This window comes from Diadema antillarum, unplaced genomic scaffold (assembly GCF_040938485.1).
Source record: "Diadema antillarum isolate AM-2024a unplaced genomic scaffold, OU_Dant_1.0 scf00000116, whole genome shotgun sequence".
Lineage (NCBI taxonomy): Eukaryota > Metazoa > Echinodermata > Echinoidea > Diadematoida > Diadematidae > Diadema > Diadema antillarum.
In genome coordinates this window covers 1,142,787-1,168,810 of record NW_027271005.1, presented here as the reverse complement: position 1 = coordinate 1,168,810, position 26,024 = coordinate 1,142,787, and the positions used below count along the sequence as shown (strand labels likewise).

The following is a 26,024-nucleotide window of genomic DNA, read 5'->3' as shown; positions in this document are numbered from 1 at the left end:
ATCTAAAATTTTCTTCATTTGGAATAACGTTTCAAATTTAACTTTCTTTGGTACCATAATTTTTCTCTGTGTCTTTTGACTGCGGATTTGACAGAAGATTCTTCATTTTCCTCCATAACCTTTGCCTTTCTTTATATTTGGAAGGTTACAGAGACATTATTGAGATCATAGGTTGATTTTTGCAAATTAATCTGCATTTCTATTGTGTTGAACTTGTCTTTTGTTCTCATTATTATATGGAACAACAAATACGCTTGAGTAACAACTTGTCCAGTTTGCAATTTTTACTTTTGTGCCTTGGAAGAGAAAAACGAATGTGTTCACTTATGCGTTAAGTTAACATTTTCATTGACCTACTGGGTTGATAGCTAATTAAATTACCTTTAACATAGTATATAAAACACCATTTTTAGCCAGATAGTCTATGAGAAAGATAAACTTGAAAAAGTGTTTACTTTCATTTTTGCTGAGTATATATATATATTTTTTTTTTTTTAAAACATCTTTGATATTTTATGTGGGGTGAATCTTTCTAGCATCCAGGCACATTCTCAATTATATATATATATATATATATATATATATATATATATATATATATATATATAATGGCCTAATTTATTATATCTTTCTTAGACTTTTTATGTTCTTGAATGAATAAAACAACATTTCTGAAAGTCGGTTACAAACATTATTATTACAACACATTGATAGCTCTTTGCAATACTAACCCCTTCAAAACGTTTAATCAACCAAAAGGACCACTTTCGAATGGTAAGAAGCAGTACATTATGTTATCATGACACTCTGCAATATGCATCTTTATTCTCCAAAGCGGGGGGGGGGTTCAATTGTTTGTTTGTTTTTTTTGCTAGTTAGTTGCACAGTTTATTCTCTTTACGTGCGATTTTCTTGCATTATTTTATTGCGATATTCTTGTTCGGTTTTCTGTTTACATTGTTCAGCTTTCCATCAGTTGAATAACATCTTTGAATAACAAAATATGACATCAGATGTGGCCCGAGAGATATTATGTTGCTTAAATATGAGGTACACGTATCTTTTGACCATCATATTTGTGGGAATTCGGGCAAAGTAAAAAAAAAATCGAATATCCTTTCAATGTCTTGACTGTATTATCTACAGCTGGGCATCCAATTGAAGTTTCCTCCTTTCTTCTGTGCACCGAAGCAAAAGTGGATCCCGCCTGATATATTGTTCTAATCCTAATTTGATACGGTTGTGACTAGGGCAACTAATTGACAAATTGTTCTTCATACACGAAAATAAACATCGATCATTGAATGCGTACAGAAATTGTCACTTCTAATTCAAATCATGCAGTTGCAATGAAAACAACTCGAATTACGCAAGAATCATTTATTTGAATGAATATGAATCATCACTGACTTTTGGGCGGAAGCTCGGTAGGCCCTAGTCTTATGACACCTGATTATAGCAATCGGGAAGTCATGGGAATAATAATCCAACCCGAGTACTAATGACCATAATCATCACCATGACCATTAGTCTGAGCACTGAATCGATATTCATCTGCGTCGATGCATGAGAAGCAGGCCAAATTCATCTATCTATCTAATTCATCCTTCGTCTCCTTTTGATTTTACGTTCCTCAAAATTCAATCATTCGAAAAATATTCCACTCGGCCTTTCAGTGAGTTTCATTCACGGCTTCTACGAGCGATTTTCTCTAAGAACACATTTATCTATACTGTATACTGGCTCAAATCACTATAATTCCCTGAATCATGATGTACAAAAAAGTGTCCTTTATTATTCATTTTAAAAGGAGATTGAAATTTTCTCTATTGCAAGTTTATGATTTTGCAGAATTTAAGTTGCTTGTTGTTATATTATATACTTTTACCCTCTCGATGAATCTGCATTGCCACCTATATTATTGCCACTTTTGCTCAAATACACTTATAGGGCTAGGATTTGACTCTATATTAGTCTATTTCCGCAATAATTTCTCTATTTTTCTTTTTCTTTTAACGCGGAACAATATTTTTTTCGACCTATAATCCATTACGATCGCTGTCTGTATTCATTCCTGTCTGTTCTTTTGTCTTATTGTTAAAGGGGAGGGCTAGTAACTGATCAGTGGCTTGTTCCAATCTTTGTGGGATTCATTTAAGAGTACATTATATATCTATTGTAGTGTGAAAATCATCTGCTTCAGAATTGACTCATAAAATATTCAAGTAATGTGCAGTTTAATCGCCAGTCACTGTACAGGCATGCTAACCTGGAAACATTAAATGCACACCTACTTGAATACGAGACCATTTTGAAGCAAATAATTTTCACACAACAATAGATACATAATGTACTCTTAAATGAATCCCACAAAATTATTGGAACAATCATCCCCCAGCATTCCCACTGATCAGTTACTAGCCATCCCCTTTAAGTTTAATAATCTTGTCTCATTTGTCTTGAGATCAAAGTCTTTCCTCTAGTAGTCTGGTTGTTGTTAAAGTTTCATTTTATGTTCATTGTGTGTGTGTGTGTGTGTGTGTGTGTGTGTGTGCGTGTGTGTCTGTGCTTCTCTGTCTTTTTAGTGGGCTTCCACACCCTTGTTTACTTTCTATGTTTTGCCTTATTTTCTACTGATGTCCTTCTCTAGAGATGTCCAGATTCTATACTTTTCTGCAAACTTTGTCTTTTCAGTACGTCCCTCCATTTTCCCAACATTGCATGTTGTATACTTCAGTTTGATCACTTCAGTATACCCGGTGATATAGCAGAAATGGGAACCATCACTAGCTATGGGGCGGAAGCTCGGTGTATACAATATAGTTCAACGCCTGTCTGGCAGTCAGGTTTTTGGTTCAAATCCCAACCAGAGTATCTGTGTAGCCATTGTTGTTGTTGTTGTTGTCGTCGTTTTTGTCATGGCTATTATTCTAAGCACTGCATAACTGGTGTTTATATACATGTACGTCGATGAAGGGTATTCGCTAAATGTGTCAACCATTGGCAATCCGCTAAGTTAATTCTAAAGATTACTTCGTTTCTTTGAATCTACCCAAGTTTAAATCTATTCAGTTCAATTCGATTCAAACTCTACTTGAAATCGAATACCATACCAATACGGTCTTTTCGTGATGGGTCTCTGTTTCTTTCTCTCTCTCTCTCTTATACCAAACTGTCTTTTTTTTATTCACAACTTTCAAAAATCATTACGTACAACATAATGGTAGGACATATTGAACAATATAGGTCTTATCTGAAGATTACAATGCTTCAAGTAAGCCTAATTCTGTTTTGCTTATGATTACCTGTGGTAAAAGTTTAAGTTTTTAAATATCGCCTTGTGTATCGAATCTAATGTTCAAGTAATATGATGGCATTGCATATCATTTCATGAAATGTATCAGTTTACACCGCCAACGATTTTCACAAATTTAATGAATAAGCAGTTCCTCTGTAAACAGAGGTATATAATGACGGGATTTTGATTTTGAAAAGTTTCATACGAAATTTTCGATTGGTTGGTCTTTTAAAGGACAAATTGAAATATTAACAGGCATTAGGGCCTGTATCATGTAATATTTTATGAAAATTTTATTAAACGACTGAATACAAGACAGTGATCTGACTTATACAGGAACACACTAGCCTCACATGCAATAACATTATCGTCGATATCCCTTTAAGGAGATACAATTTATACTATCAATTCATAATTATGGTCATCTTAATGATTACTCGACGGGTTATCTCTCTCTCTCTCTATCTCCCTCTCTCTCTTCGTAGTTATACAATATGATTATGTATCTATCTTTGGATGTTGTGTAAAGGTATATGTAAGTATATAAAATGCGCATAGAAAAGGTAATCCAACTCTGGAGGTCTACTTATAGTTAAAAGTACGGGCTTAATTCCTCACCCACTCATGAACTCGCGTTACTGCCAATCATGCCTTTGAATAAACATCGCTATTTTCCAGCTAAATTTAGCGTCTCAATGAGCCACACAGGTCGTCTCATTCAAAATGATAACGGACTATGGTAATCATACCGTCCGTTTATGGCAAGCCGAATTCTCGCTGATTTCGGTATCTCTGGGAGTGCAAGGTTTTACAATAATGGTCCTAAAATCATAGATTAAAGACATTGGTGTTATTTTATGGGAAAAGGGTGGTCTTTCCAATAGTATACAAAATTATGACATATTCGTAACAATATTGTTGAAATTAAAGATCTAATGTATTCCGGGTTTTTTTCTAGGCCACCCAGAATAGCTCATTATATTACATTATAATCAAAACGAGGAAGTCTATACTCAATCTAAATCCATAGAAATCACTTGTCTGTTCCAATGTCACAATAACATTACCGAAGCTCGTATATGGGATGAGCAAATTGGATGATGTACTTGCATTGAGGTGGCCAAAACAAGAGGTCACCCATAAAAGTTGTAAATTGGTGCCTTTTACAGCACTTTGTTTTATTTCATGTCATGCGGGACCCTACTTGTATTACTTTACAGTCACATGAATGATGCCAATAAGGCATTGCTTGACAACAAACATGCTAACACAAATCGATATTGCAGTTAAAAATGGTCAAAAACTTGTTAATGAGTTAGAAGAATTTCAATTTTACTCACGTAAATTCGTCATATTCATTTTATTCATATATCAAAATCCCCCTCGACGACCACTCTATCTGATGTGCACATTACAAAATGCGAAAGTACTATTAAATCTTGATGTGACAGTGTAAGCTTTCGTATTTGAATACAGTGGCAGTTTTACTCCGTCAAGATAAAGAAGATTGCGACACAAACAGTTTCCTGTAACATCTCTCACTACCCGGAGACATAGCCACTTCAGTTAGGCCTATTATATTGCTTGTCGATCAGCATGAACAAACTCTGCATACATAATGCACTTATATGTGTAATACGTGAATAAATTTGTTATGAATGAATGAAAGAATACATGAATGAATGAATGAACGAATAAATGAATAGATGAATGGCTGAATGAATTAATGAAGAAATGCATGAAGAAATACATAAAGTGGTCAAATCTCCCTATATTTAGAAATACATAAGACAAAGAAAAATTAAGCGTTACAAAAGAATGCAAAGTGAGAAACAAAAATAATCATAGGTTAGTCTTTGTAAACTGAAATCTCAAGCACTCTTCAATAAGCTAGTTAGAAGTTATAGTTCATGGTACAATGGTACGAATGACCTTTCTTTTTCTCAGTCGGTTAGGAGCACTTCATTCGTTTTCAGAGCGACATATTGCATAAGCTCAACGTAACAATTTGTGGGATTGATCAATCTTGTTCAAACAAAGAATGAACTTGCGTAGCGACCAGATGACCAGAATGATCCGTCAATTAACACCTGTGAAAGCATCCATTTAACTATTTGGAATTAGATGTATTAACACTCTTTTTCATTGATATTGCCAAATACCACTTTTGCAGTCAGGTGGATGTGCTGGTAAGCAAAAGTAGAGGATCGCGTGAATAATCATTACATCACAGATGTTTCTGCCAGTGAATTCGAAAACCCACACGCCTGTTGGTGACATTTTTTCTGCTCATGCCCAAAGTGGAACTGCGAACTGGCTTATTCATTGACAGGCACATGCTATTTACAGTATATTCATTAGTTTTATAGCGTTTTCGAGCAACACGACGTGAAGAATACCAAACAATCCGAGGATGATTTACAACTGGTCTATCCCCGGTGGGTGGATGCTGCTATAGACTGTTTGCGATATACCAGCCCATGTCGTCTCTGGTATCCAATGCACGTCAAGCACGCATATATCGAACCCATTGTTACTCATGAGAGATGGAATTTAATCTTGTCTAACAAAATACCCCACACGCTTCTTGATTATACAGTGAATAGTTATAGAGGATAAACTCCATGCGTTTACATGTTTAACGCACATCGCTAACAGTATCATGATAAGCATGTGCACAAATAGCAGATAGGTATCATACATTAAATCTTGGATGTACAGAATACAGGAAGACACATGTATAGGTGCAAAGAAAAATGTACCTAAAAGACGACAAACAGTCATTGGGGGGTTGGGTAGGATAATTATACTCCGAGAATAATTCGATCTTTTACACTCGGTATGATTTACCTCGGAGGCAAACAATTATACATACATTCTCGACGGACGAAATGAAACTGTCTGTATAGGCTCTACTGGAATTGATATTGTAAATAGGGATGGTGGTTTTCCTTTAAAGGCCTATATAAACGAGTCCCACTTCGATCTTGTCAATAGTGCATGTGTAATGACATGGTTTACAGGAAAATTGCGTGGCCCTATAGCGTAAATATAAAACATGCACCGTAGCTGCATGGTTGGTATTAAGTAAAACGTGCTCGTGTTTAAGATTTGAATGAAAGAAAGTCCCTCATCTGTCACCAAACACCAGGGTATGTATGCAGCTCGTCAGACCGCAGTGTGCGGTTGAATGCAGTTGAAGCTCTACAAGCTCTGTCTTTTTAGTGGGTCTCTCCATTTTTCGCACTTTTGTTTCTTGTTTTCTACAATGTATATATAATAACTATAATGTCCTCAATTGTTGTACATTCTTTTCAATACATAATGTTCTGTTTACCTTATTCTCTGTTGTCAAAAGAAGTGTAACTTATATGTTTTGTCGAAAAATGAAATAAACTTTGAACTGAAATTGAATTGAAATTGAAGAGACCCAACTGGACATGCAAGGCAGAAAATCGCATTAAGTTCGCAGAAAACGTTAAAGGTCCTGTTTACCTTCGGGAGCAGTGATTAAAAAAAAAGTTCAAGATATCGCATTTGATGCATTATGTGTAGGTCTGTTGTATTACAAAACATTCTACCATATAAATGTTTTGCAATAAAACCTAAAATATAAGGAGATATCAGTATTCTTCTCAACAAACCATAACTGTAGAAGGTTTAGTCTGGAAACATTTTTTTATCATAACTTTGTTAACATTTTGTGCATTTAACAATATCTAACATCGATTATACGGATTTGAATTTTTACAGTGGTTGTTTCTATCCCTATCTCACATTTATAGCACTAATGCTGGGTTTTTGTTTCATCTGCAAATGGTAAATTATGCCTTCAAGGTCAAGTGCAATATGAAGTCTTATACTGTTTGATTAATTTACAATATTTCATGATGGTATTATCGAATGTTTAAAAGCGTCAACAGCAACAACACCACCGCCTTAAGAGACGACAAAATCGACGAATGCAACTTCTTTTGCGAGGGTTTGATGCCTGTAAACTGCTGCGCAATTCCTCCAGCATTACATCTGGCAGCTCCGGCGGTGAGGAAGCACACTCTCCGGCAAACACCACAACGGATGAATAACTGCACGCTGTCGGCTGCTGGATCTTGAAAGTCTCCAGTCTGCTTCCAAGAACGTTGGCTTGAAGTTCGTTATCTTTGTAGTCGTACGCAACGATGATCACATTTTCCTTGCCTGACAAAGAAGATCATAATTGAGAATGATGTAAGGAACAAATCAATATCCCTATACCTGATTTTATCATTCATGGTGTTACAGATGACTATGCACACTCTGTCACCGTGTGTACCACAAATAGGGAATATTTTCGGCTCCCCTTGCTCCATTCCCGTCTAGGTCTTACTATACTGTCTGCTTAGAAGAGATCTGACTTTGATCTGTATCTCACAGTTTAATATGCTGCTTTTCCTTCAGAAGCCTCGCAAGAGGACAAGCAACTCAAAAACTAAGATGTTGAATTTGGCATCTCTATCTCAGTGTAGATTATGTCTGCTTTTGAGTGTTAATTGGTATTTATAAAATGGGTTCAAGAATGTAGCCAATAGGAAGCGCTGAAATGAGTCACGTGTGCTTTAGTTATTCTAGTCCCATTGCACTGGGTGTTAAATCCTATTGCCGATCGTCTGTGCGCGCGGCGGCTCCTTTGAATTGCATGCATACGCGCTGTCAATCCTGTAAACAACTTCTAGTTCGGGCTTGCGGCCGGCCGGCCTTTCTTCCCTTGTGCATAACGGGATGTGTGGCGTCCGTATATTCTTATATACGTACACTTTGTACCGTACAGTAGACCAAGCGTTGTGGGACCGGACGCGTACATAGAGTCACTTTGAAGGGCAAATCCAACGATTTAGCAGGTTAATTCTCACGCCGTTTTCAGAGTATGTTGTCTAGTAGGCCTATATGAGGAGTCTATATCAAGTCTTTAAGGTAAAGGGTGCATATTTTATGTAAAATAAGTACGTTTTCATGCGGGAACTTAAGTGTCCGGAACCCCCCCCCCCCCCCCCCCCATCATACTTATACTGTATGTGCGGGATTTCCGAGTGCGACGTGCGTAAATGTTTGGGACGAACATCTTCGAACGTCTTGACCCACAAAGGTACGTAAAAAACGCTGAAAAATGCTGTTAGTTTTCGAATTTTCGACCCATTTTATAAAACAAATGATGCACAGGATTATTTCGTGGCGTTAGTGGAGGCGTAGCTCACTCTCGGGTATTTACAATGTAGTGCATGTTTCACAATTGTAAATACCCTCGAGTGCACTATACGTCTCCACTAACGCACTCTATCCTGTGCATCATTTGTATAATACATTCACGTAATTTGATATCGGGATGGCAATATCCGCTTTTTTCGGATGTTGTTATGACACTACATTTCCAAATGCATTCTCTCGTATATTTGATTGTATAGTATGCGAGAAAAACATGACTCTTCAAAATGAAATGAATTGTTTTAATCGTCGTGCGATACTCGACGACAGAACAGCAACATAAACACAAAGACCGCATTGAATGACATATTACATGTGAATTATTTTAAAAAATGTTTCCGTCTGGATTGTTTCCTTTTGGCATATAACTTATGTCTTTGTAATATCAATGCATTGTCTGTCACTCGTGCAAAAGGTATCATGTATATATGTTAATAGGCCTACTTATATAAATACATATTTTGCCATACAGAGTTTGGACGATACTTTTTTGAATGCCCAATTTTCACTATTATGTCATTATTTGCATTTTTCTTCTTTCTACCACTTGTACAAAATCTGTTGCGCACATCTACAAAATATTGTCATTATGATTATGCTCTAAATTTCATTTGAATTTATTAAAAACAAGTCGCTAACATTGCACTATTAAGTCTCTAGTACAACAGATCTACAAATCGTTCGACAATCTTGCTGAGTCTGTCATTAGTCATTCAAATATTGTCTGACAGTATGACAAATATTTAAACGTGATTTAGATTAACATATCAAGCTTGTCATGACACATTTAGTTTAGATAGCGTGATATCGGGGGTTGTATTCTTCATAAAATATTACATCCAAAATCTGAAAAAGTAAGGTATTACATGGGCGTCACCAGGGGGGGTGCGTTGGGTGCGAACGCACCCCCTAAAAAAAACAAAACAAAAAACAAACAAACAAAACAAAAAAAAAAAACTTCAGTCTGCGAGCGACCTCAACGCCGGACGCTAAATAATTATTCTTTTCTATTTTTTTTTAATATTTTGCACCAGGGGAAAAAAAAGAAAAAAAGAACCGTGGGCAAAAACAATTCGCACCCCTGGTTCTGGCAGCAATGATTTTTTTATACATATCTACTAGTATTCTATCCAGTGTTTACTATTTATCAACCGTACTGTACATCCGCACGATACGGAGCACGTATATGTACGTATGCTACTTACAAGTATGTAGGGTCTATACGTTACTTCTGACCAATCCATATTGCCAGCCCAAGAGTGCGCCTTAGCCTCCATAATTCCAGAAACGAGAAGATTTTCTTACCTTTTTTTTGACAGAAAAACAAAAAGTTACCCTCATGAAAATATTGGAGGGGCAAGCATATTTTAATTTTGCCCCCCCCCCCTTGTTAATGATTCCCGAAATGAGAAGATTTTCTTGCTTTTGAAAGAAAACAAAATGTTGTCCCCATAAAAATATTGGAAGGCAAGCGCACCATTTGCCCCACCCCACATAATCATAATTAACGCGATGAAAAGATTTTCTTGCTTTTTTTGTTAGAAATCTGTCCAATTATTTCACCCAAAAGCAGTGGCATAACTACGGAGGGTGCGTCACCCCCCCCCCCCCCCCATCCGCTGGTTTAAAAAAAAGACTTACCAAAATAGTAATTCAAGGGTTAGTAAACTGCTTTAGGATGAAAGGGTCATCAAGAAATAAGATATTTTTCTATGATTTCTTTTAACCATAATAAAATAGGTATATAGTGTGAAACATTGTTCAAAAAGCCCGGACCCGACAAAAGATTGTGAATCAGCGTGATTCCTGGTTGGCATTCTGCATATAAGCAGGATGTGCGCAGTGTACTCAGAACATCCGAACGGCAAAAAGAGTCGCTACAATGTTGCAAAGAGTCGCTACAATGTTGCGCAATGTGATGTATGTACACCTTTGTACCTTACGCTTCGTTATATCAAAGCTAGATCATTGATTTTGCAGTGTTGCTTTACATAGTAGTCTGTATAAAAATGTCTTGCATTGCCAATAAAAAGACTTGACCTGGGCTAATTCCTAACTTTTCCATGTATATAATACATACACACAAACAAACACGCACCGATGGGATGCTCTAAAGTGCAGATCTTGGACATCCTTCCCCCGCTTGGTCACTTCGACGCCACCTCGCTGGTCATACCTCCCCCAGTCATGAACATAAACCGACACCCTTGACTACCAGTGGCGGATCAAGGGGGAGGGGCGCACCAGGCTTCCCCACCCCCCCCCCCCTCTTAATTTCCAAAGCGAAAAAATATAGCTTCAAACGGCAGTTTTTGCGGACCGTAAAATGTCAAAATTTTCAAGCTCGCTCGCTCCGCTCGCTCGCATTTAGTCGTAAAGTTGCTGCCAGTAGTTGCCGCCAGTTGCGCCCGGTGCGCCCCCCCCCCCCTTAATTTCCAAAGCGAAAAAATATAGCTACAAACGGCAGTTTGGGGACTGTCAAATGTCACAATTTTCAAGCTCGCTTGCTAAGCTCGCTCGCATTTAAATTCTCCTGATATTGCTGCTAGTAATTGCCAACAGTTGCGCCCGATGCGCCCCCCTTAATTTCGAAAGCAAAAAAAAAAAAGATCTTTCTATAGCTTTAAACGGCAGTTTTTGGACTGTAACATGTCAAAATTTTCAAGCTCTCTCGCATTTAATATTTATGCAATTCTTCTGATGTTACTGCCAGTAATTGTCAGCAGTTGCGCCCCGGGTGCGCCCCCCCCCCCCTTAATTTCCAAAGCGAAAAAATATAGCTACAAACGGCAGGTTTTTTTACTGTAAAATGTCAAATTTTTCAAGCTCGCTCTCTTCGCTCGCTCGCATTTAATCGCTATGCAATTCACCTGATGTTGCTGCCAGTAATTGCCAGCAGTTGCGCCCGGTGTCCCCCCCCCCCTAATTTCCAAAGCGAAAAAATATAGCTACAAACGGCAGTTTGGGGACTGTCAAATGTCACAATTTTTAAGCTCGCTTGCTAAGCTCGCTCGCATTTAAATTCTCCTGATATTGCTGCCAGTAATTGCCAACAGTTGCGCACGGTGCGCCCCCTTAATTTCGAAAGTAAAAAAAAAAAAAAATCTTTCTATAGCTTCAAACGGCAGTTTTTGGACTGTAAAATGTCAAAATTTTCAAACTCTCTCGCATTTAATCTTTATGCAATTCTTCTGATGTTACTGCCAGTAATTGTCAGCAGTTGCGCCCCGGGTGCGCCCCCCCCCCTTAATTTCCAAAGCGAAAAAATATAGCTACAAACGGCAGGTTTTTTTACTGTAAAATGTCAAATTTTTCAAGCTCGCTCTCTTCGCTCGCTCGCATTTAATCGCTATGCAATTCACCTGATGTTGCTGCCAGTAATTGCCAGCAGTTGCGCCCGGTGTCCCCCCCCCCCTAATTTCCAAAGCGAAAAAATATAGCTACAAACGGCAGTTTGGGGACTGTCAAATGTCACAATTTTTAAGCTCGCTTGCTAAGCTCGCTCGCATTTAAATTCTCCTGATATTGCTGCCAGTAATTGCCAACAGTTGCGCACGGTGCGCCCCCTTAATTTCGAAAGTAAAAAAAAAAAAAAAATCTTTCTATAGCTTCAAACGGCAGTTTTTGGACTGTAAAATGTCAAAATTTTCAAACTCTCTCGCATTTAATCTTTATGCAATTCTTCTGATGTTACTGCCAGTAATTGTCAGCAGTTGCGCCCCGGGTGCGCCCCCCCCCCCCCTTAATTTCCAAAGCGAAAAAATATAGCTACAAACGGCAGGTTTTTTTACTGTAAAATGTCAAATTTTTCAAGCTCGCTCTCTTCGCTCGCTCGCATTTAATCGCTATGCAATTCACCTGATGTTGCTGCCAGTAATTGCCAGCAGTTGCGCCCGGTGTCCCCCCCCCCCCCTAATTTCCAAAGCGAAAAAATATAGCTACAAACGGCAGTTTGGGGACTGTCAAATGTCACAATTTTTAAGCTCGCTTGCTAAGCTCGCTCGCATTTAAATTCTCCTGATATTGCTGCCAGTAATTGCCAACAGTTGCGCACGGTGCGCCCCCCTTAATTTCGAAAGCAAAAAAAAAAAAAAAAAGATCTTTCTATAGCTTCAAACGGCAGTTTTTGGACTGTAAAATGTCAAAATTTTCAAACTCTCTCGCATTTAATCTTTATGCAATTCTTCTGATGTTACTGCCAGTAATTGTCAGCAGTTGCGCCCCGGGTGCGCCCCCCCCCCCCCTTAATTTCCAAAGCGAAAAAATATAGCTACAAACGGCATTTTTTTTTACTGTAAAATGTCAAATTTTTCAAGCTCGTTCTCTTCGCTCGCTCGCATTTAATCGCTATGCAATTTACCTGATGTTGCTGCCAGTAATTGCCAGCAGTTGCGCCCGGTGTCCCCCTCCCCCTTAATTTCCAAAGCGAAAAAATATGGCTATAACGGCAGTTTTTGGACTGTAAAATGTAAAATTTTCAAGCTCGCTCGTTCCGCTCGCTCGCATGTAATCGTTATGCTCTCCTGATATTGCTGCCAGTAAATGCCAGCAGTTGCGCACGATGCGCCCCCCTTAAATTCCAAAGCGAAAAAAATATAGCTACAAACGGCAGTGTTTTTTTTACTGTAAAATGTCAAAATTTTCAAGCTCGCTCGCTCCGCTCGCTCGCATTTAATTGTTATGCCATTCACCTGATGTTGCTGCCAGTAATTGCCAGCAGTTGCGCCCGGTGCGCCCCCCCCCCTTAATTTCCAAAGCAAAAAATATGGCTATAAACGGCTGTTTTTGGACTGTAAAATGTCAAAATTTTCGTTAGTCGTTATGCCTTTCTCCTGATATTGCTGCCAGTAATTTGTTCAACAACAATTTCCATCAAAATGTACTGCTACCTTAAACAAGTGTGACACGCAAAAAAGCCTGCATCAAATTGCACCATTTACAACATCAAAATGCAAAAAGTTCTCACCGTGGGAGGAGGGGGGGGGGGGGACAACAGGCACTTCCACACCCTCCCCCCCCCCTCGCATACTAACACCCCCCCCCCCCTCCAAGATGAAATCCTAGATACGCCGGTGCCCTTTCCCCGCTTGGTTTCCCTCAAAAAAAAAACACACAAAAAAACAGTTAAAGTCTAGGGATTGAGAGCTTCCTATATTCCAAATGTCTGTCAAAAAAAAAAAAAAATCTCGTTACATTTAGTGTCAAAACGCACCCCCCTTGAAAAAAAGCTGGTGACGCCCCTGTATTACTGCAATCATAATGGTCAGTATTCTCAACAACAACAACAAAAAAGCAGGATATAAATCACGTTTTCACTATTTAGACATCAAATCAGCATAAGAGTGTGTTAAATCTTTTTTTAAAGTCTTTTTTAAAGCCTGGAGGGCCTACGAACGGAGACTAAAAAGGTGTAAGTCAGGTTTGTTAAGTGTTATATAAGGGATTAATGGAATAACAAATCGTGGCTCGGTTGACTAGCTAACGAATTGTCACCCGTGTTTGATTCTAGAATTACTGCTGAAGCAAGCGTTAAATAGTCTTTTTTTTTTCAAACTTGCATCAAGGAATTGAAACTTTTCTGGATATGAGGTCGTTTGTTGTTTCCTGGTATCATTTACAATCAGCAACAATTTACTATCGTTCTTTCATGATACTTTCATCTAAAATAGCAAAGTACATTCCTATCCTACTCGTCATTGCAATGACATTCATCTACATAACCCGAAGCTACTTGTCGCTCATAGATCTATCCGACACCGTGGACCGGATATATGGAATTCTCTTCCCGAACAAATTAAAGCATGCACATCACTTTTTTTCTTTTAAAGCGAAAATGAAAAAGTACATTATACATGTATCAAGTTAAGGGAATTAGCTGATATCTGACTTACTGCATTTGTATTATATTAGATGCGGAAAATTCCTAATAAATTCATTTGAATTAGAATTTGAATTTGAAAAAATGTGAATTTGCCTCTGATGTCTGACTATAGACGAGTATAGTTCTTGACTACTATTGTACTTACACGATTCGGTATGAAGAGATAAACTTGTTTTAGCGTAAGATCTAGACTGGGAAAAAACACACTCATATTATTGCAACGTGTCGACAGACTCTAACGTATACATACCTAGTACACGATTCGCTCTTCCTAGTAATTGATCATAGAGAGAATCTGTGACGTCAGTGATCGACAGCCGCCTGTTGGTGATGGAATGACATAGAATGAATACTTCCATGTCATCGAACTCGACCTGATCCATGTCGGAGACATTATAGGGTATCTCTCTATAGTTGACAACATATCCCATGACCATGCTTCGTAACAATGCTATGAGGCCTGCAACTCGTTCTGAGCCGCCCGTAGTGCCAACGGTGACTGTCACTCTCTTCTGCTTCTTCTTCTTCCTCTGTTTCCCTTGTTTCTTTCCATCAGAAAGCTGCTGCGTCTGCAGGACAGAAGTAATTGGAATACAGGTAAAAACAGAACTGCGATTCGTGGATACAATTTGGTGCACTTGACTGGAACTTTCAAAGCTCTTGTTCAGCGTAGTTAAGTCATGTAAGTGCCTTAAAATGAAAATTAGTGTTTTACACTCGTAGAATCTATATAGGGCGTGGCACATGCTTGGAGAATGTAACAATAAACATAAATAGATAGTGTGGAATTTTTCTTAAGTCAAATAGCAACTGAAGCAAAATGTGTAAGCACGCTTATGAACAGCATGTGGTAAAACAGAGTATTTCTAATGATTTCAAACCCGTTTTTTATTAACACAATTGCTGGCTGCTCGGCAATGTCTACACTGAATGCAATACAGTCGCATCGTTGCGGATATCAATCCACTCTTTCCATAATTGCAGTATTTGATCTTTAGGATAATGAAAATCATCCTCTAGGCCTATGCAAATTTCAATCTTTATGTAATGTGTTGAAAAGAGTTTATCAGTTCGTATTCCGGATTTGATGAATTCATGAGCCCTTAACTTGCATGCACTGTGAGCCTTTGTGTCATAAACAAAGTAGTAATAATCATAAAATAATTCGATGCACATTTTTTCAATCCAGTTTAAGATTGCTTTTGGATGTGCTCTTCCATTATATTATTTTTCAAATGGAGTGTTATTGATTTTTGAGAAATGCCAGTTGCATGCATGCATGCATGCACGTACACTAATATACGTATGTATGTATGTATGTATACGTATTCTCCTGGTGATTTATCTCGCTACCGTAAACAAGCTGTGATCATGGACCTACGTAGGTCCATGGCTATAGGTTGAGCAACACGATACATTTTCAACAAATTGTTAGCCTGTGCAAATGAGATGGGAAATGTTTAAAGTTCAAGTTCGTGAATTTTCACAGAAATATTGTAAGAAAAAGGCACTTGGAAAGAAAGACTCCAAATTGTCATTTGAAGCAAAACTAGCTGAACTTGAAAAATGTATTGATGTGAATGAGTGTAATGAAGAGGTATTAAGTTCTTATTCTGATGTCAAAGAGAAGTTGGAGAAGATTTATAAATACGAAGCCAAGGGAGCTGGTATACGAGCTCGAACAAGGTGGATTGAGAAAGGAGAAAAAAGCACGAAATACTTTTTGAACTTAGAAAAGATGAATGCAAAGAAAAATGAAATTACACATTTGAAATGTGATAAGGATAATCGTATCATTGAAGGACATGAAAAGATACTGAAAGAGATTGTTGATTTTTATTCAAAATTATACAAAAAAGAAACACAAACCAGAAAAACTATGGACAATTACACATGTTCACAAAATATCAAGCGTCTCTCTGACGAAAATAAGGCAATGTGTGAAGGGTTACTCACACAAGAAGAATGTAAAAAAGCTGTATTTGCTATGCAAAAAGATAAGGCACCCGGTCTAGATGGAATTTCTGCAGAGTTTTATCAGGTGTTCTGGCCGAGAATACAAGCGTTTCTCGTAGAAGCCTTGAATGAAAATTATTTATCCGGAATGATGTCAAATACCCAAACAAAGGTCTCATCACATTGTTATTTAAAAAAGGTGACAGTCAACAGCTGAAAAACTGGAGACCTATCACTCTACTCAACTGTGACAATGTAGCAGCAGTTTTGGCCGTATAAGGGTACAAAAGGTCATTGGCGGTATTGTGAATGACACTCAGACAGGATACATAAAGGGCCGCTTAGCTGCCCGCAATGTAAGGTTAACGAAAGATATCATTGAATATTTTATGAAAAGCGGTAAAACCGGAGCAATAATGCTAGCAGACTTTGCTAAGGCATTTGATGTTTTGGATATAGAATCTTTGAGTTTGTATTTAGAAAGATTAAATTTTGGCGAATCATTTCGAAAATGGATTCGTACTCTTTACACGCACATATCAAGCTCTGTATTGATTAATGGTTGGATATCGGAAATTTTTGATGTTGAAAGAGGAGTCCGACAAGGATGTCCACTGTCATCACTATTATTCATTTTAGCAGCTGAATTCATGGCCAACAGCATCAGAGAAAACAGAAGTATTCGGCCCATGGAATTAGCAGGCTATGATTTTCAACTTAAACTGTTACAATATGCTGATGATACTTTGTTTTTGTTCAAGATGAAAAATCGTTAGAGGAAATTTTAAAAGAGTTATATTCTTTTGGAGATGTAGCAGGTCCAAAGATTAACAAAGATAAACAGTTATGATTTGGTTCGGTAAACAGAGTGAACGTTGGAATTTAGATAAGTTGTATTTGAAATGGTCGAATAAACCAGTTAGATATTTGGGACATTATATTCACCCCAATAATGATGCAGCTTTGGAGATAGATTGGGAGCAAAAATTATTCAAGTTGCAAAAAAATCCTTGACAGTTGGACAAAGAGAAGTTTAACCATCTTTGGACGAGTTATTGTTTTAAAAAGCTTAGCCCTTAGTCAAGTTATTCATCTGGAAATGGTAGACTCAATACCGTTTAAATTTTTGAAGATTTTGGAAAATATGGTGTTTAAGTTTATATGGAAAAGAAAAAATGAGAAAAATGAAGCGAAGTATTATTACAGAAGATTTCAACAAAGGTGGAATAAAGATGATGGATATACAAAAACAATTGCTAAGTTTTCGGTTTAAATGGCTGGGTCGTTTTCTCAATGACTCAAGAGATATATGGAAAGAAAATGTGTTCTTATTGGTTTGATTTGCTAGGTGGTATTATTTTGCTGCTGAATTGTAACTACAACATGAGTATTATTAATGATATTGATAAGAAAGTTCCAAACTTTTATAAAGAAATTTTACAGGCATGGGAACAAATACGATATCGTACTATACAGTGAAAGATATCAACAGTGTAAAGTGTGGGTCAACTGATGTTTTAAATCAGATTGTTTGGTATAACAAACTTATATTGTTTGACAAGCATTCGCTGTTTTATAAAGATTGGTATGAAATTGGCATACTCTATTTTGGAGATTTAGTAACAATAAATGGTTTCCGGTCTTTTGAATACATCATGTCAGAAATAAATTTCAAAAGAAGAAAATGTACTGCAATTTTTGATTATGCAACATTACAAAAAGCAATACCATTAATATGGTTTAACATGATACATAAGAAAATGTTTGATAGTTATATCAGAAAAGAAAAAGTATTGTATATACCAATTAGTGTGTGGGTTTCAAAAAAAGTAGTCTTTATAATGGATCTAAGCAGCAAGGCTTTGTATAATTTGATACCTTCAAAAAACTCGTTAACCAATACATGTTCCTTATTTTTGGAGAACAAGTTTCATTTCCAAGCTGATTGGGCCAGTGTATTCAGATATAATTTAGAATACATAAAAGAAAACAAATTACGAGAACTTAATTTCAAATTGTTGTATAATTTATTGCCAGTGAGAAGTAATCTATTCAAATGGGGTTTAAGTCATGATGATTTGTGCCCGAACTGCAACGTAAAAGAGGACATTGTTCATGCTTTCATTGAATGCAAACTTAATGAAAATTTTCTTTTATACGTAAGGAGTTTGTTACAAGATGTATTACCACGCAACAGTAACAAATATCAACGTTTCACATTTGCTGAAAATACAGTGCAAGAGTCAGTATAGTTTGTTTTTGACAATAGCATTTTGGAGTATTTATAAACTTATTTTGAAACGGAATGAAACCAGTAATGATAAAAGAAGTTGTTCTTTAAAGCATGTGTTTATGAGAGAAATTAGAACGAGAATAGAAATACAATGTTGTATGAAACATAGAAGAACACTACGGAGAAATGAACAATTATTGTTACCAAACGAATTGTTGAACTTCTAATGCACGATTGTGCTTGCCTCACTTTTATGTGACATCGTTACGATAATATTATTTTGATTGTGTTTTTTGAATAGAATCTTGAATAAATCCTCAGATGAGGCAAAAGAAAAAAAAACACGATACAATGGATGTAATACCTTAGTTAGAGCAGTTGTTTCAGTGTTCCTAGCTATGTCTGATGAGCTAGTATCACTTTCCATGTTAGTTTTCACACCGGGCGATGACATTTGATTGTTGATTCAACTTCAACGGCGCCACTGTTTGAACGTACAGTGAGGTAGACATTGTGATAAAAAAAAATAACATATGAATGAATGTGCAATGGCAAAATTAAGTGAGCAAAATAACATAGAGACTGACGTGATTGTCAGGAAATTACTGACGCTATATCTATAGTGTGGCACAAATTAATTCATATCTTTCCTGTAGTCTATATGGGACATTACAGTAACGAATTTGTGGAACTGCAAGTTTTCACGGGGATCATACCCGGTGCCCCAGTATATGCAGTGATATGTGCATACACGTATTTAGCTTCAGGGGATAATTATATGGAAATGCCAGCAGAACGCCAGGGTAAAGTCCAAAGATATAAATTTTGAAATTGTTTGTTCAGTCAAGTGCCGTCTTGGGTGGCGAGAGTTCCTGGTGTCAGGACCACGAAAAAGCACAAAATATATACTGAGAATATCCCTTATGTTTATTTTTTTTTCTGCATAATGAAAGAGATTTTGACTCGACTCCCACAGCAGACAGAGGATGGTATTTCCTTTTACATATTGTGTCAGTAACAATAAGTGGTAACCCAAGTATGTATATGCCAATCACGCAGGGAGGTGGCCATAGTGTACCTGTAAATTTTGTGTCCGTCATGGCTAATACTATAAGACACTGAATAATCGGTGCTTATTACGTCCATAAAAGGCAATTTGTCAATCGGTTGCAACGAGGTAGGGTTGTAAAAATATTTACTTTTGTGTGAACAGTGATTCTTTAATTCATTTTGCATTAATTTTCTTTACATCTATTTTGTTTATATCATGCTTTGTTGAAGTCTTCCCATCCCACAGTGAATTAATCTAAAACTTGAACAAATCAAAACTTCTTGTACGGTTTGTTCATACCTCCTTGATACTTTCAGTGATGTTTCGTATAAATATTTCTGTATTCCCTGAATGTCCATGTGTGCTGTTGGAAAACTCCCTTTCCAAAATACCCTGTGTATTAAGACGTATATACAGGCAAGCATGACAAAATCACGCAGAAAACTCTACCAAAACGAGTTAGAAAAATGTGATACGTATTTATAGGTGGGTGGGAGTGCATGTGTTTGGCTAATTTTGTATTATAAAGTAGGAATTTCAGAGGTTCCCATTGCCAAAGATTGGCAATTTGGTTACATGAAGACCCGCGAGAGATCACAGATAATGACATCGTTCTGATTTTTAAATCTCCCTCATAATTGTCGCTACACACAGCAAATATTAATTAACATAATGATTATGAACTGAATTTGGTGCATTTCGGCGCATTTGGAACACTAACCTGCATGGATCCAGTGCAATATATTGTAGTACCACTATCTATGTCACATGCTCATTGTCCAGTGTGAGCGCAATGTTTCATTCATTTTTGTTGTTGTTGTTGAATATGTCTGCTGTGAACAAGATGTTAAACACTTTGAGAAAATGTGGCGACTGCGTCGATGCCGTAGACATGTACTAGGGACTGTGCCAACTGTTGTATCGTATATCGTCTCAATGCTAGTTTACGAGCGGTGCGACGTGACACACACAGGGCACATTCAACTTTCAACTTTCAACTTTATTTTCACCTCCATCAAAATGAACAAAGAAATTTATGTACATTGCTTATACACGGGATATTTGTGATACAGAACAAAACTTGAAAAGGTACATAAGAAAATTATGAAAATGAAAAGTAGAAGTGATTACATCTTTGTTAAATACGTAAAGCGTATAATACAAGTCAACTAAGGATGAGGATGGAAGTGGAGGGTCCCACTAAGAAGCAAAGCTTGTACGATATGGGACCCTCAGAAAAATACACAAAACATCAATATAAAACACAATAAACGAACCGATGTCAACTGACATCAAAATGATTGGGAAGAGGAAAAAGAGAGAAAAGGAAAGGAAAAAGAAGAGGAAAAAAAGAGAACAAAACATTTATTATACGTAGTTATGTTGGTAAGAATGCAGGAGAAAAAAAAACACATCATTATATTTAAAACACAGAGAGGGACATAGTTTAAAAGGAGGACTTATGTAAAAAAGAATGATGACTTGACTGAGATGATAAAGGGAAACTAACTCTGTTGAATGTTGTAAAATTTCAATAAAAATGATTTTAATTATTCTTAAGGAATTCAGAGATTGAGCAGTAGTAATGTTACTGGGAAGTGAATTCCAGTACTTTGGCCCGTCGTAAATAAATGTGTTTTGAGCCAACAAAGTTCTCAGAAATGGCAAATGGAAATCATTTGATCGCCGTGTTGGATAATTATGAATGGATTGATTTCTTTGAAACATTGTTTCAAATATATTGGGAGATTATTTTTATTATAATTATACATAAATTGTCCTAGATTAAACAAATACAAATCATTAATTTTCAATATTTTATGCTCATAAAATAGTGGGTCAGTATGGGACAAAAATGCAGTATGACATATAACACGGAGTGATTTCTTTTGCAATAAAAGTAATTTATCTAAGAATGTTTTATAAGTATTTCCCCACGCGAGAATACCGTAACTTAGATATGGCAATATTAAGGATGAATATAATACGAGCAGGGACGACAAAGGAAAACAAAACTTAAGCTTATTAATTATACCAATATTACGTGAAATAATTTTACATATACTGTCAATATGAAATTTCCAGGACAGCTTATTGTCAACTGTTACTCCAAGAAATTTTATATGGGAGACATTTTCGAGTGGAGTACCATCTAAAACAATATCAACAGGTAATGCCTCAGTAGAATTACTAAAGAGCATATATTTTGTTTTTTGAAGGTTAAGAGATAGCTTATTTGCTTTTATCCACTGGGCAACATTTTCTAATTCTAAATTTATTGTATTAACAAGGGTAAAAAGATTATTGTGTGAAAAAATAGATTTGAGTCGTCTGCAAAAAGAATAAAGAAAGAACATCTGATGATCTACAAAAATCATTTATGTAAACAGTAAACAACAGTGGACCTAATAAACTTCCCTGTGACACCCCACATTTAATATTTAATATTTGTGAATTACAACCATTTAAAGAAACATATTGTTTCCTGTTCATGAGGTAGCTCCTGAACCACTCCAAGGCCTTCCCACGCACTCCATAATGGTGTAATTTGTTAAGTAAAATATCATGATTGATGGTGTCGAAGGCCTTGGAGAAGTCCAGGAACAAACCTATCAAATGAGAAGATTTATCGATAGCATGTGCCACTTTTTCTATAAAACTCAATAATGCATGTGTGGTGCTATGTTTCTCCCTAAATCCAAACTGAGAATTCGTAAATATATTATTAAATTTAAAGAAATTGATAGTTCTTTTATAAATAAATTTTTCAAGAATTTTTGACAATGCACTTAACAAAGAAATTGGTCGGTAATTATTTACATCTAATTTGTCACCTTTTTTAAACAAGGGGATGACTTTTGCTATTTTCATACTTTCGGGGAAGGTACCATTAAAAAGGGATAGATTAAATATATGAGCTAAGGGATCCGCAATTGACGATATTACCCCCTTTAAAAGAAAATTGCTGATGTCATCGTGTCCAGCACTTTTTTTTGGAACTGAAATCAGAGACAATATTAATTATCTCCTGAGTGTATGTTGGATTAAAAAATATTGAACTAGAATTTGGGGCACCCAAAAATTCGGAAAAATGTTTTGTGGAGGGAGGAATATTACTTGCCAGGCTTTCCCCAATTGAAGAAAAATGGTTATTCAAAACATCACAAATTTGTTGAGAATCTTCAACAATTTCACCATCAAATCTAATTTTTGTAATATCTGACTTAACATTTGATATATTCATGGCTTGCTTTAAAACTTTCCATGTATTTTGCATATCATGCCTGTAAAATTGTAACTGATTAGTATAATATTTTTTCTTTTCTATTCGTATAATTTTCGTCAAAGTATTTTTGTAACTAGTGTATTTCAACTTTGATTGCTCAGTACGTTTCATTTTAAATCTGTAATATAAATTATTCTTTCTATTTATTGAACGCAGGAGCGATTTTGAAATCCATGGGAGCCTGGGTATTTTTTTTGTAATTAGCTGATTTTTCTCTACGTTTTGGAATACAAATGTCCAAATGTTGGATAAAAATCTTCATAAAATATTCATAAGACAAATTAACATCATCTGTATCAAGGATACAGGACCAGTCTGCGGTGTCTAAGCTAGCACCTAGCCTAGCTATACTTTCATAAGTAATTCTTCGTTTAAATATATTGTTGTTTTTATTATTAACTGTTTCATTTAAAGAAAAACCAGTCGAGATGGGGAAATGATCGGTGATATCTGAGAGTACTACAAAAGAATCAGGAGGAGGAAGAATGTTACAAAAAATGTTATCAATTAAAGAAACAGATTCATTAACTATACGTGTGGGTTTAGATATTAAGGGTAAAAAAGAGGCAGACAAAAATATTTCCAAAAAATCTTGCGACATATTATTCTGTTTTAGCAAATCTATATTAAAATCACCCATTATAAAACAATTTTTGTTGATAAAAAGTGGGTTTTTAACCAGATCCGAAAAATAATCTAAAAATGATTTAGTATTCGCGTTTGGTGGTCTATATACTACACCTATGATTATATTTTTGCTGCTTGGAACTGTGATTTCAATAAATAAAGACTCAAAAAAATCAGTCATACTGGTGAACTCATCACGGACTACATAATCATAATTTTGTTTAACATATATGGCAACGCCTCCACCTACCCTATTTTGTCTGTTATTAACCACTAAATCGTACCCGTCGAGAGCGAAGGGAAGACTGGAGTCATGAGAGAGCCAGGTTTCGGTTAAACCTACCGCCGAGATATTATGCATGATGGGACTATTTAAAAATAACCTCAATTCTTCAAAATGCTTATTAATACTTCTAATATTAAAATGTAAAAGAGAAAAAGTAGTACTATCATATTCCTTGACAACATTGGTAAATTGGGATTGAGTAAGATATTCAGAAGACGGACTTTGCAATTGGTTCTCTGTGTCAAAATCATAATCTAATTCTTGCGGCGATGAATTAAAACTGTCAGAAACATGATTATCCAAAAAATTGTCATTTTGATTGATATTTGATTCGTTTTGTTCAAAAGAAGGTCCTGCCAAATCAAAAAAGTCATCATCATTAATTGAATTGAATGCTGTGTCTATAGAATTGCGTATTAAAGGGTGAGCGTGTTGTCCGTTGCTTGAGTCCACATTGTGCACGTACGCAATGTAAATCACATAGTCAAATCACATAGTCAGTCTGATGATCACCTGTCACTTGTGCAACGTGTACTTGGACTTCACCCCTGACCTAGGAACGAAAAGAGCCCTCACTACCAATACACAGCGGTGTGTCTGAACAAGGAGGCATCGCACTCCTCGTAGATCTGTTTCGAATTGCCGTATATTATACACATACCTGTGTTTTCTCCGACTGTGCTATGGTGCAACTGTACTCTATCGATTGCTGCGTTGCACGATGCAGGTGCTTTCACATAATTTTCAGCTTACACGATAATGGAGGGAGTCACTCTGGTAGCATTTTACCATCAGCTGAGAGGTGGTCATTATTGTCTCAGAGTATGATACTATGTAGTTATACACGTCTAAGAGCAACATTTGAAGCTCAAAACTGCACGTATTCAGCCTTAAGAGGGCTCTCGAATATTATCTGTAACGCTAATGTTGGTGCATGTGTGTATCTATATAATTCACTGTATACATACATATCCACACGCACACACAAATTGTATACATATATATATATATATATATATATATATATATATATCACATATATATATATATATATATATATATATATATGATATGTTTTGTCATGTTTTTTAACACTGATTTCATCCTTTCATCTTCGGCTCTTCGTGGAGGGAACCAGTCCATGGATGCGTCGTTGCTACGCCAAACGCGCACAGACACACTGCGCGGTTACCATGCACTGTGGCAGCACTACCAGACTAGACGCATTCCATCACAAGCAGGTTAGTTTTGAAATCCGTCCGACCAGGAGCAGATGTATACCCTTGTGTGTATGTTCTGCTTCAGAAACGGATTTTAATCCAACATCACATCGCATCCTGGTCGCTGATGAAGAATGCGATGACTAACCTGTTTGGTGTCTTGTCTCTAAAACATGCGCTTTCCTCGCCAGGATAAAGCGTTTTAATGCCATTTTAGGTTTTAATCTCATATATTCCGGTAGCAAATTCCGGTAGCACAGCATTTCAGCACACATGAACACACAATCGACGATGTACGGGTCACGGGCATTGAACTTATCCACAAAAAATCAAATAAAGTCACTCTGAAGCGGGAATCATACTGGATCTTGAAACTTAAAACACTCACACCGTATGGTATTAATGTAGATGAGTAATATAGAATGGTATTTTGGAAATGTGTATGGATTATTCTTATGTACGATGATATTCTTTTTATTGGAAAAGGATTGATTTTTTGATGTTGTATTGGTTGATTGATAGGCATCGTCATATATATAGTTATCACATAATATGTTTAGAAGGAATATATATATATATATATATATATATATGTACGTATGTATATATATCTATATACATACATATATACATGTTTATATATATATATATATATATATATATATATATATATATATACATATATATAATGTATGCATGTGTATATGATCATGACATGGATGCATGAATATTATAGGGCCTATGATATTGTGGCGGGCTTGGATGGCTTTTTAAGGTCGTTGTTGTGTGTGTATCGCCCTTTTAGGTGTTGTTTGTTGTTTGATCGTCGTCGTTGAGGGCGCACTGTCGCCACTACCACAGAATATAATGACCGAGAGTTATTAGTGTAGATGTTGTGTGTTTTCCAGAAAGATTGATCAACTCCGTGGGCGAGGTGTTAAGCCCAAA

General features: G+C 36.5%; 1 protein-coding gene across 1 annotated transcript; it reads right to left on the bottom strand.

The window, feature by feature from the left end:
- Positions 1–5,686: 5,686 nt before the first annotated feature.
- Positions 5,687–24,673, bottom strand: LOC139719924 (uncharacterized). Its single transcript, XM_071631309.1, has 4 exons — positions 24,518–24,673; positions 18,971–19,090; positions 14,668–14,986; positions 5,687–7,495 (listed from the first exon to the last, which is right to left on the bottom strand). The coding sequence occupies exons 2-4, from the start codon at positions 19,058–19,060 to the stop codon at positions 7,215–7,217; spliced, it is 690 nt and encodes a 229-aa protein (XP_071487410.1). The 5' UTR covers positions 19,061–19,090; positions 24,518–24,673; the 3' UTR covers positions 5,687–7,214.
- Positions 24,674–26,024: the final 1,351 nt, after the last annotated feature.

Bases quoted from the DNA above. Each gene is read 5' to 3' on its own strand.
- LOC139719924 (XM_071631309.1), bottom strand. From the start codon at position 19,060: ATGTCATCGCCCGGTGTGAAAACTAACATGGAAAGTGATACTAGCTCA. The intron at 14,987-18,970 runs GTATTACATCCA...TCTGTCCTGCAG, and splicing joins AAACAACTGCTCTAACTAAG to ACGCAGCAGCTTTCTGATGG. The intron at 7,496-14,667 runs GTATGTATACGT...CTTCTTTGTCAG, and splicing joins AAGAGCGAATCGTGTACTAG to GCAAGGAAAATGTGATCATC.